The sequence below is a fragment of the Condylura cristata genome, unplaced genomic scaffold (assembly GCF_000260355.1).
Source record: "Condylura cristata isolate star-nosed mole 26May11 unplaced genomic scaffold, ConCri1.0 scaffold00015, whole genome shotgun sequence".
In the NCBI taxonomy this organism is placed as follows: domain Eukaryota; kingdom Metazoa; phylum Chordata; class Mammalia; order Eulipotyphla; family Talpidae; genus Condylura; species Condylura cristata.
The window spans coordinates 2,727,042-2,738,874 of NW_004567116.1; the positions used below are offsets into that span (position 1 = coordinate 2,727,042).

At 61.3% G+C, this 11,833-nt stretch overlaps 3 protein-coding genes across 3 annotated transcripts; 1 reads left to right on the forward strand and 2 right to left on the reverse strand.

The window, feature by feature from the left end:
• Positions 1-839: 839 nt before the first annotated feature.
• On the reverse strand, positions 840-3,399 carry PRDX5 (peroxiredoxin 5). Its single transcript, XM_004682667.2, has 6 exons — positions 3,167-3,399; positions 2,007-2,141; positions 1,480-1,611; positions 1,361-1,399; positions 1,159-1,220; positions 840-1,079 (listed from the first exon to the last, which is right to left on the reverse strand). The coding sequence occupies exons 1-6, from the start codon at positions 3,344-3,346 to the stop codon at positions 974-976; spliced, it is 654 nt and encodes a 217-aa protein (XP_004682724.2). The 5' UTR covers positions 3,347-3,399; the 3' UTR covers positions 840-973.
• A 182-nt stretch (positions 3,400-3,581) lies between these two features.
• Positions 3,582-5,465, forward strand: TRMT112 (tRNA methyltransferase 11-2 homolog (S. cerevisiae)). Its single transcript, XM_004682668.2, has 4 exons — positions 3,582-4,049; positions 4,141-4,242; positions 4,366-4,455; positions 4,546-5,465. The coding sequence occupies exons 1-4, from the start codon at positions 3,774-3,776 to the stop codon at positions 4,651-4,653; spliced, it is 576 nt and encodes a 191-aa protein (XP_004682725.2). The 5' UTR covers positions 3,582-3,773; the 3' UTR covers positions 4,654-5,465.
• Positions 4,752-10,477, reverse strand: ESRRA (estrogen-related receptor alpha). The gene is made up of 6 exons (XM_004682669.2): positions 10,140-10,477; positions 7,560-7,676; positions 7,306-7,434; positions 6,805-6,972; positions 6,437-6,706; positions 4,752-5,779 (listed from the first exon to the last, which is right to left on the reverse strand). Exons 1-6 carry the CDS (start codon positions 10,462-10,464, stop codon positions 5,520-5,522), a joined length of 1,269 nt encoding a protein of 422 aa, XP_004682726.1. The 5' UTR covers positions 10,465-10,477; the 3' UTR covers positions 4,752-5,519.
• Between the last annotated feature and the right edge of the window lie 1,356 nt (positions 10,478-11,833).

Here is an 11,833-nt window from a genome sequence, read left to right on the forward strand (position 1 = left end):
TGCCCCCAACTCTCCACTGCTGCAGCCTGGGGCTCCTCCACCCTCCAAACCTTTGGCCACCAGGTCCCACTGCCTCAGGGTTGTGACCTCCTCTATGACCTCTCAGAGGGTGGCCCAGGGGCTCAGCCCTGCAGGTGGCTAGGCAAGGCTCTAGGCTAGGCCTAACCCCCGACCTGCCCTGGGGCCCCACTCCTAAATTCCTCTCAAGTGGCTGTGCAGGAGCAGCAGGGGCAGCTCAGAACGGGGGCAGAGGAGGGTACTGTCTGCCCTCCCATGGGAGCTCTGGAACCAGCAGGGGCCTACTGACCACTCTAGCTGCCTGCTCTCAACAAACATGGCCTCAAGCCCTCTGACCCCAGTAGACTCCTCTCCCAGGGCGCCCTCCTGGACTGAACCAGCACCGCCTCCACTAACGCCAGAGCCCGTGCTGGAACAGGTGTGCTTCTGGAGCGTCTAAGCGAGCCACGAGGCGGGAGCCCAACCTGGGTAAGGGATGCCTGGACCCTAAGTCCCTGCCCTGGGGTGTACGATCTAAGAGACCCACAGGTCCCCACAGAGCAATTCAGGGTATGAGAGCAAGCCCAGCTTTTATCTGCCTTGGTCCCTTCCACAGGGCTCGCTCTGCACCACTGTTCCTTCCCTGGCTCCCCAGAACACTGACCTTCCTCAGCCTGCAGGCTGACATGCTGCCTAACGCCTCCTTCCAAAGACCTTCCCTGACCGCCCCTTAATTAAACCAAGGTCCTTTCAGCCCTGCCCAGATGCTTCAGGTGGCAGCTGTCTGTACCTGCCCTGAGGCCTGGCCCCTAGCAAAGCCATAATCCCAAGGAGGAGGCAGATGTTATCTAGAATATTTATTGTGGAAATCTAGCCGAGATTTCAACTGTGGCGCCACCAAGGCAGTGCTGGGGCCTGTGCCTGGCTGGGCAGGCAGACTAGGAGCAGGTAGCAGGAGCCTGTCCGGGCATGGGGCTCAGAGTTGGGAGAGGATGTTGGGGGCCAGGCTGCAGGTGAGGCCGGTGCCGTCAGGCTCCACGTTCAAGGACTTCACCACGCCATTGTCTATCAACATGGAGAACCTGCCAGAAAGGGGGAGTGGTCAGGAGCAGCCAGGCAGCCAGGGCTGGGGACTGCAGGGGAAGACCCTCCCACGTCTACCTCTTCAGCCGCTGATTCCCAAAGAGGGGCACCAAAGCATCATCGAGTAACAAGTCAGTGGCCTAAGAGGAGAGCAGAGGAATGGGTAGGAAGGGGACCAGAAGGAGACGAGCCCCTGCCGCCCCCCGACTGGCCAAGCCTCCAAGGCCCTGCTCCAGCGCAGTAACCACCGGTGTGTTGGCAGGGAGAGGGCTGCGCTCACCTTCCCAAAGGCCCCCGTCGGGTCAGCCAGGAGCCGCACCTGAGGAGAGAGTAAAGGTCACAGGAGAGGCCTCCTGGGCGGCCCCCAGCCCCCCCCCCCCACCAGGACCCACACCTCACCTTGCCTTCCGCCTTGTGGGCTCGTCCCCATTCCTCAGTCACAAAGACATCATTAACACTCAGACAGGCCACCACCTGGACACCCTTGGCCTTCAGAGCCCCAGCCTGCTCCACAAACCCTGGCAGGTGTGTCTGAGCAGGGGAGACAGAAGCTGAGAGGATGGCGGCCGAGCAGCTCGCCCTGCCCCCCCTCCAGCACCCTCACACCAGTTATTCTACTTGCCCTTTTGCCCCTTCACTAGGAAGTCCAGATGCGTGTGGAAGGGCCCTGTGGTCAAGACCACAGGCCTCCCATGGTCTGCTTGCTTGACCCGTCCTTCCTGCCCTGCCCGGCACCAAAGGGTGGGTCCCCCTTCTCCTGTTCCTGGTACAACTGCCTACCCCTCCAGGGATTCTCGGATTTGCTTTGGTTACTGTCACATGACCAACACTGTCACTGCTGGCGCCTCAGCACCACGGCCACAGGGAGGCCGACGGACAACACGGACCCACTGTCCAAGTGCTGAGTGCCAACGGGTAGGGCTCACCTTGGAACAGCCAGGAGTAAAGGCCCCGGGGACTCCAAACAGCACCCCCTTCTTGCCCTTGAACAGCTCTGCCAGGTCCACCTTGTTCCCAGGCTCCTTCTCAAACACCACCACCGACGGGATGGCGTCTCCCACCTAGAGGAGCGACGCAGGTGAGCCAGGCCAGGCGGCACCCAGGCCTGGGCAAGGCGGGCCACGCCTGGCACCAGAGCAGACACCAGCAGCAGTGAAAGTCGGCAGGGCCACCCTGCCGGCGCCCCTCTGCCAGCCGCTGCCTGTTACCCCACATCCTCCAGGTTTCAAGGTGGCTTTATTCCTCTTCCTGGCAGTTGGTGACCACAAAAAGGGAGAAAAGGCCTCCTGGGTTTCAAGTTTCGCAAGGAGTTGAGTAAACAGTTGAGTTCCCAGAAGGGAGTGGGAAGAATGGGCAGGAAGAGAGGAAAGGGAGGGACAGGACTGGGGCATCCCTACTTCAAGAAGAGAAAAGGGAGGTAACATCAGGTGAGAAAGCCAGGGGAGCGCGCCCAGGTTCCTACTCCGTTCAGGGGGCGGACAGGTCTACCCAGAGTGTAAGGCTGGAGAAGAGCCAAGGGTGGGCAAGTCAGGGGGTGGGGAGGTCTGAGAAACCCAGTGGTGGGGAGCAGGAGAAAGGAGGTATCAGAAGAATGGGGGTGGGGGGCAGTAGTCACGGAGCTGAAGAAATGGCTCCAGAAGTCACGGATGAGGGATTCACAGAATGGTGTGAATTACCCCTGGGTGGAGTGGAAAGTGGGAGACAACCTAGGGGTGCATCAACATTGCTTCGGATGATGGGGTGAAGCGCGATGGCCAAGAGTTTGGCAATGCAGCTGGGAGAGAGGGCAGCAGAGCACGGTGAAGGCTGGGGAGGGCATGGTAACCAACTACCGGGAATTAACGACCCTTCCCGGGATGGGCCGGGCTTAGGGTCAGGCCGGCTGGAGCGTCCCCACCCCAAGCCCCAGCACTGGGGCGGCCGGCACGGGATGCTGGGGATGCTGGGGACCCGGCGGGACGAGCCTCGGCGGTGTGCAGGGCTCCGGGGACAGAAAGGAGGGCGAATCGCCCAGAAAAGCGAGTCGGGTCTCGGGGAGGCAGGCAGAGGGTGAGGTAGGAACATGCCTGGCCGGGCCAGCGGTCACCTTGATAGGGGCCATGGCTGCGACGGAGCTTCTGAAACCGCGGACCCCGCCAAATGTCCACAGTGCGCCTCTCTTCAGGTACCCGCCCGCTCTCGCCGCCGACGCACACTCAACGACGGCCGCCCGGGCGAATACCGTGCCCGCCCGGCCGCCCAGAAGGTGCTGTCCCAGCAGCAGCATGACGGGGCCCTAAGTCACCACGGCCCTGCTCCGCCCCTGCGCGACAGGCGGGGCGCCAGCGACCGCGCCAGCCCGCGGGGGCGGGGCCTCGCCCAGACTACGCAGGCGTGGGAGGGCACGGGGGCGGGGCAGCCGGGACGGGCTCATTTACATTAGGGGCGGGGCCGCTGGCGCAGTCACGAGTGGGCGGGGCCTCCGGCCGCGTGCAGCTTATTTGCATGCAAGGATGGGACGCCGCTGGGTCGAGACTAGTTGATAGATCTGGGGCAGTATTTACGTTCCCTAAATGAAAGGGAGGGATGTGTACAGGAGTAAAGCATTTTTTTTGCTTTCAATAACGGACCCTGCATCGTGACCATGATTTGGCGAGTTGCGGTCTGGCGCAGCGGAAACTACTGGGCCTGCGCCGTAGCAACCGCGTTCCCAGATGCTGCTGGTAGCAGCGCGGGAGCGGAGCGGAGCGGACCGGATCCAACGCCTCTGCCCCGGCTGGCAGGAGATGTTCCAGCAAGTTCACCGCTTCCGCTCCTCCCAGCGATCCGATAGGATAGAGTGGCGCGGCCCCGGAAGTGACGCGCACGAGCTGCCTTCCGCTTCCGGCCTGGCGAGAGCGCGCTGTGCCGACATGAAGCTGCTCACCCACAACCTGCTGAGCTCGCATGTGCGGGGGGTGGGGCCTCGGGGCTTCCCCCTGCGCCTCCAGGTACCGGTCCACGGCGGCCTCTGCCCCTTCGCGGGGTGGGAGGGGGTACCCCGGGTGCGGTCCCTGCCTAACTGAACCCCCCGTCCCGCAGGCCACCGAGGTCCGCATCAACCCTGTGGAGTTCAACCCGGACTTCGTGGCGCGTATGATTCCCAAGGTGGAGTGGGCGGCGCTTCTGGAGGCGGCCGAAACCGTGAGGACCCCCTCCTCCCCTGCGCACCCGGGGCGCCCTCTCCGCCGCCCCTTGCGCCGGCCCGAGCGTCGCGCGGGCCCTGGGCGGTGATGCCCAAGGGTAACTCACGCCTCTTGCCCGCAGCTGCATCTGGTCGAGGTGCCCAAAGGCCCGGTTCAGGGCTATGAGCAGGATGAGAAGTTCCTGAGGCAGATGCACCACGTGCTGCTGGAGGTGAGGACGGCCTCTCGCTCGCTTCCCCAGACGCAGACCTGCAGCACCGAGGTGGCCAGTGCTCAGCTCTGCTTCCCTTCTTCCCCGCAGGTGGAAGTCTTGGAGGGCACTTTGCAGTGCCCAGAGTCTGGACGCCTGTTCCCCATTAGCCGCGGGATCCCCAACATGCTGCTGAGTGATGAGGAGACCGAGGCATAACTGTGCCAGGCACCGTTTCTGTGACCTTGTTTTTGTCTGTCGTGTTTACTTGTTGTATCTCCAGCCCTTGACCCAGTGACATCAGACACGCAGTGTTCTTGAGCTCGGTATTATATTTTTTTCTCATTAAAGGTTCAAAACCAAAAGCGGTTTCTCTTTGCAGCAAATATACATTAAAATAGAGTCTCTGTACAGCCAAGGGCTCTGGGCCCTGACTTGCCCCATGTCCCTGCGCCTCCCTGGCCAAACCCAAAAATAAATATAGTGTTATTGCTCTGCAGGGCATGGAGGCAGTGCTCTCCCTGCCCCCTGAGGAGGCTGGGTGGAAGTTGATGGGGTGGGGGGGCCCTGGCCTCCCCAGGGGTCCAGGGGCTGGAGCCTGCTTGGAGTTATTGCTTCAAGGGGGGGCAGTAATGCCCAATGCAAATGATGAGGAGAGGAGCGAAGGGGGCAGGGGCCTTTGCTCTCCATTCCCCTCTGCTCTGGAGAGGGGGTCGGATTAAGCAGCAGCAAAAGCATCACCCACTGGGAGACTCTGGCCTCCACTCCCTTCCCTCCCTGAGATCAGGCTTCTGCCCCGCACTCGTCCCCTGCAGCCCCCTATGGCTTCCGCAAGGCCCCCTGTGCTCTGGGGGCACATTATGGCTTGCTAGGGGCAGCACTGTGCCAAGTGTGGGCACACACATTCCCAGCTTCTAACACCCCCGGGGAGGGGAGGGCATAGGGCCTGCTCCCAGGGACTGATGATATTGCCCTGGTCCTGCCAGCAGGCTGTGGCACTGCCCAGACCTCAGCTCTGCCCCCTTAGGGCTGACCCCATGCTGGGCGGGTCCTGCCAGCACCCCTACCCTTGCCCACCCCCTGCCTTAGTCCATCATGGCCTCAAGCATCTCCAAAAACAGCTTGTGCATGGGCACCTTGCCCTCCAGCTTCACCCCATAGAAATGGGCCAGCACTTTGCCCGCTGTCTGGCGAAGGAGCGGTAGCGTGAGCAGCAGCCTGCCTGCCCGCCGTCGCTCAGCACCCCCGCCAGGGCCTGCCCGGCCAGCTTCATACTCCAGCAGGGCCTCGTGCAAAGCTTCCCGAAGCTGCTCCACTGCCTCAGCATCTTCTATATGCACAGAGTCTGCAAGGAGACAGGAGAGAGCTGTTGACGTGAGTCAGCTCCAAAAAGCAAAAGCAGAGCCCACGTCTACTGTCCACTTTGGTGCAGCAGAATGGGGACAAGGGGCCAGACATGGGTTTGCTGATGGGCTGGCTGAGGTCCCCCTCCCTGCTCCTGCCTACCTCTTGTCCTCCCCACCCTCCCTCCCATTAACGTGTTCACCCTTCCACTTTATACGGCTCTAGGACCCTACATCTTAGATGTGCTTCCTGTCCTTGGCTGGCTTTGTGACTTTTAAGTAAGTCACTGTCCTTCCCTAAGTTTTTTGTTTTTTTTTTTTTAAGATTTTCTTTTTATGCATACAGAACTGGGTACAAGCCAGAAGTGCAAGAGTGGTGAGAGGATTCACCAGAGACAGAGCAGGAAGCAGAACAGGCCGATCGACAGTACACTGAGGGGAGCAGCGGGCCAGGAGAGGTCTGCCCCAATGCAAAGAGTGGGTCACCTCAGGGGGTTGAACTTGCAGGGAATCAGCTTCGGCTAGCTTGCAGTGCTGCGCTTTAACCCACTTCACCACCAGGGAGGGCCCTAAGTCTTTTCTTGACTGCAAGATGGGACTGCTACCACCAAGGTTAAAACTGGAGGCCCTTAACCTGTCATTGCCCTCTAGGGACTCACCTGAGTTGGCCAGGGCCAGGGCCTTCAGCAAGACGTACTCCTCTCGCTCCAGCCGCAGGGCCTGCAGTCGCCGCACCAGCTGCAGCAGGGCCGCCCCCAGTTCTCCCAGGCCAGCTGCTCTGGCCCCTTCTTCGTCCAGGACCAGGTCCTCTGCAAAGGCCAGCTCGTCCTGCAGTGGCAGTGAGCGCTGGGCCACGCCTAACACCAGGACCTCCATCCACACGCTCTGCAGTACTGACATCTGGTCTGACAGCGACAGCGACGAGAAGCCTGGGCACAGTGGGGAGCAGACCTGGCTGAGTCAGTGCGCCAGCGCCTGCCTGCCTGGCCCCTCTGGGAAGCCCCACATCATCATCCAGGCCCTTTACCTGGGATGCTCTTGGCCCAGCTGATGGTGACTACGATCTCCCGGTCAAAGAGATCACAGAGGGTTGCCACAGCTGGGAGGTGCCCATCAGGGCCCGCTGGGTCGGGCATGGCATACAACTTCTCAGGTTCAACCACCAGCAGATGGGACACCAGTGCATTCACCGGAGCTGCAGTGACAATTGGAAGAGTCACTTCTGCAGGCCCCTCGGGGTCAAGCACCTTCCCAGCTGGCCCCCTGTGGCCTCAGTGGCCACTGGCCAGCCAGTGTCCAACACCTCTCCCCCACGAAGTACCCTTACTGTCCCCTGCTCTGTGAGGAGACAGGTTCTGGTCATTAGCAAGCCCTTCCCTTTTCTCAGGGCCTAAGGCAGAATTGGGAGAACGAGAAAGAAAACCTGGGTCCCAGTACACAAAATAACGACATCCTCAGGATGGTGCCTCATAGGCCCGTGCCCCAGGCCCACCCCAGCCCTGGAGGTCCACAGCCCCAGTGATCTTACCTGTCTTCCTAGGGCCTCCTGCCACTGCTAGGGGCCCAGCAGGGAAGGGGCCTGAGAAGGGCAGTGGATCCACCTCTGGCCGCCGCTTGTACTTCTGCCGCCCACCCCGGACACGGTCCAGACGCACCCCTTAAATCAGAGGACAGGCCTGTGTCTGCGGCACTAGGGGAGGCTGCCTCTGCCGAGCCCTGCTGCCCAGCCCGCCCCACCAGGACTTCCCAGGCTTGCCCACCCGAGCCCCAGCCTGTGCTCACCCTCCTTGAGCATGCCCACCCGCAGGCACTTGGTGAAGCGGCAGGCCTGGCAGGCCTTGCGTCTCCGCTTGGTGATCTCACACTCGTTGGAGGCCGGGCAGCTGTACTCGATGCTCCCTGCCAGGAAGAGGCAGGGCTCCAGTGGCGGCCTCGCAGGGCCTGCTGGGGGCCCAGTGGACAAGGGAGCCCTGACTCGACCCGGGCAAGCACTGGTCTGCGGAGAGCAGGAGTGCGTGAGTGGGCAGTGGGGGGGGGGGCTGGGACCAGGGGGCCAGGCTGCACTCGTCAAACCACGCCCCCGGGCTGTAGCCTCCTCCCAGGCATGTAAGTACTGTGTGCTACGTGCCATGCTCAATTCTCATCTCAGTCACCCCAAAGGGGCACCGCAGAGGTCAATCACCCTCTTCTAGAAACTCTCGGCTTTTGCTTCTAAGCCTCCTGGCGTCCCCCTTCACCTCTGGTTTCCGCGCATCTCTGAGCTCCTTCCCCTGAAGAACCCAGCACTGCCTCGGGGTGCCTGATGCCCCCCAAGTGGAGCCTTCATCTACCCCCCCAGAGTGCAACACCACTTGCCCCGGTGCCCAGCAGAAATGTAGCAGACCTGATTCCTTTCACAGCGGACCCCCGCTGCTGACAAATCCTGGTGGGCTTCACCTCCTACTCACTCAGGTGCCCCCCACTGTCTAACACTAGCCCTGGCGCTCCGCCCCCTCCCCCCACCTTGCCTCCTCCAGTTCTCAACACACGGGCAGAGAGGCCTACTGACCATGGTCTGCCCTGTCACTCCCCTGCTTCCCTGCTCAGAGTGAACCCCCTGTAGCCTGTGAGGCCTCCCCTGCTGCTGCCCTCTTTCCCAGCTCCTCCCCCATGTCCCATGTACTCTGCCACGGGGGGGGGGGGGGGGGCCTCCACTGGCTTCCTCCGGGCTCCTCCAACAGGCCCTGACTTAGGACATGCCACCCCCTTATTGCTCAGCTCTTTGGCGTCACCCGGGGAGGCCTGCCTTGCCTACCCATCTTCTGCAGACATCGCCAGACTTCTGCCACTGCCTGCTGGTGTCTCGTCCACAGTACCATCAAATATGCCACCAGGGCATGGTACCCAGTGGGTGCCTGAAGTCACTAAGTGAATGCACAGTGCTCTCCCCCAGCCCAGGCAGGCTGGGTTACCCCAGAAACTGCAAGCCACAATCAGTCGCCAGCACCCAAGTGCATTCTCCTCACCCTACTCAGGCTTATGTGCTCAGCTCAGACACCTCCTCAGGGAAGCCCTCCAGAGCCACAGCCCCCCCACCCACCCCCTCAGGCCACTCTCAATATAATCATTCCACTCGCAATATAATCATTCTATGTGAAGAGTTGCTTCCTCCCTCTCCCCTCTGCTACAGCATAAATCGCTTGAGGCGAGTCCCAGACCTAGGCTCTCAAACCCTCAGTTTTCCCACCTGTAAAAACGGGATGATAAAAACTCCTCTTTACAAAGGTGGTTGCAAGCACTGCAAGGCATAACTGAGGCAAACGTTCAGCACGGCTCACGGCACCGCGAGCTCTATTAATGGTAACTACCCCACACCGGTGCTCCAGAAATACTTGGCAACTGAGTCAACAGAGGGTGAAGGGTTCAAGGGTGGGCCGAAGACACCGGCCCCAGACCTGCTGGCTCCCTGGGGGAGCAGGGAGCGGGGCAGGCCCGTGGGTCTCGCCAGGTCAGGCCTCGCCAGAGTGTCACAATCCTTCGTGAGGCATCTGACCGAAGTTCAGCTGTTAGTAAGAAGTGCAGGAAGCGCTGGGGCATTTCCAAGTTCAGAGCCCTGAATCTGCCATTTTCTAACAAAGTCTCCCAAACTCCTCTGGCCTCAAGTTGGTTGAGGGTGGGCACTTTCTAGGCTGCCATGGAGGAACTGAGATCATGAGATCATAAAAGGGCACAGTGCCAAGTACAGGGAAAACACGCAAGAAATATTTTCCAAAAGTCATGCAGGTGATAGCCCCAAAGTAACCAGAGGGCCGCAAAAAACAGTAACAGCCATGTCCCCAGTGGCCTGAGCTGACCTCAGCTAGCTCAAGTAAGAAAAAAGTAATAAATGCTGCAAATAGGGGCACCTGTTAAGTCTTTTTAAAGTTAGAGGCTGAAATATAATTGATAAAAGCCCCTTTCTGTTAGTTATGAAAACATGCCCCAGGCTGGTACTTCGGAGAAATCAACACAAAGGGAAAGCTGGCTTCTACCTGGTGAAAGGTCAGAAACTGCCAGAAGCAAGAACAAAATTTCGGAGCAGCCAGAGGCTGCCAGGAGCTTTCCTTGAGTCACTGTGGAAGGGGCTAAATCTACAGTATCCAGAAACCCCAGGGGCACCCCAAGTTCTCACTCACATCCCCCGTCCTATCCATCCACACACCCTGGAGACTTTAACGTGGAAGGGAAGGGCACGCTGGGAAGCAGGAGGGCCGGGGAATACCAGCTTCCCACCCCAGTGGTACCTTGGCAGTCCCGGGCCTGCAGCCACCCAGCAGTGCACCCAATGGGCATCTCAGCACCAGGCCAGAGAGCAAAGGGCACCTGAGTGGAGTGGGGGCTCACCCTGGATGGTCCTCTTGAAGAAAGCTTTGCAGGCCTCACAGGATGCCACACCATAATGGTAGCCGGAGGCCACGTCCCCACAGACCAGGCAGAGGCGTTTGGGCAGGGAGCTGAGCACCAGCTTCCCCCCACCCTGCTCGCCAGGCCCAGCCCCCTCCCCATCCTCCTCCTCCTTGTGGCCGGGGAGGCAGCGGGTGGGTGCAGGGCCAGGGGCCAGGGCCACAGGAGGCTCGGGCTCAGTCTCCGAGGAACCCTTCGGACTGTCGGGGCTGGCTGGCTCTGCCTTGATGTAGAGTGGCTCAATGCCCACCACCTGGCTGGACATGACGCTGGTCACCTGTGGGAAGAGACCCGGCAGGTCACAGGGAAGCAGTGTGCGGTGGGGGGGGGAGAACCACCCTGCCACCCTGGCTGCGCAACCCCAGGCCTGGGGCCAGGGTTCCAGGCTCAGCAAAGGCCAGGAGGGGGGGACAGAGTCCAAGAAAGGGCTGCCCATAAAGAGGGGCCCCCTGCTGTTGCCATGGGAACAGATCTCCAGGGCCTCCAGGGCCAATAACTGACTGCAGATCTCCCACTTGGGAGTCCCTGGCAAGGCTTGGAAACCCTCTGCTCACACCCAGAGCAGGGAGCAGGGTAACCTTTGCCCCTGAGTAACCTTCAACCCTACCCAGAATTCCCAGTTGGAAACCAAAACTTCTCCAGGTTTCTCCAAATGTCGAGGATCTGGTGCTTCCCCCTCCCCTGGGGATCCTCCATTCAAGAGCCCAGAGGCACCCCAACCCAAGGGCAGTTGGTGTGCTCACACGTGTGTTCACACCCTCACACTGCGGTTTCCACTCCTGTTCCCACTGGTCTTCCCACTGGTACACTCCTCCCGAAGCGCACACCCCAGAGACAGTCACACGCAAGGCTTATAACCACATCAACTCTCACATTCTTGCACTCTCCCCAGGCCCCCGCAACACACACAGGCCCTTGGGGGCAGCACATTCAGAGCTGTCCACACCTGACACACTGCCCCCACCTGCCCCAGCATGCCCGATCCCAGGCACCCCGGCGGGCAGCCCGCGCGGCTCCACCTCCCTGCACCCCCTCCCTCCCTCTCCCCCGCCAGCACATTCAATCTTACTCTCCAGCTGCCGCAGAGTCCTCTACCTCCGGGGCGCCCCGCCCCCCCCAACCTGCGCACACCTACGGGAAGTTGCCCAAAGTTGCTATTCCTCCCCTCCCCCTTCGCCCCGGGAGACCTCTATCAGGTTATCAGGAAGTGAATGGGGAGCGCCAAGGAGGAGGAAGTTCTCCCCTGCCGGTGCTGTGACCTTTGACCCAGAGAGGAGGGTGGCCCAAGGCCTCTTCGAGCGCCCCCACGTGGTCTTCAAAGCCCCTTCCTCAACGGGAAACCCGCCGCATCCTCCAGCCCGGCCCGCCTCCAGGACTTCGGCACGCTCAGGTGCCGGGTCGAACCTGCGCCGGGACAGGGTCGCAGCCCAAGCCTGGCCCTGCCAGGACCTGCAGCCCGAACCCGAGGCGGACCCTGCCCCAGGCCGGCACACTGAGACCTGGATGCGGATCCCGTCCAGACCCTGGCCCGTCTGGCTCTCGACCCGGTCCCGACCGTGAACAGGGCCAGCCCGGGCCGCACCTCGCCTCGAGCCCGCTCCCGCCCGCCTCCCTGCGGCGCTCGCACATGGCCC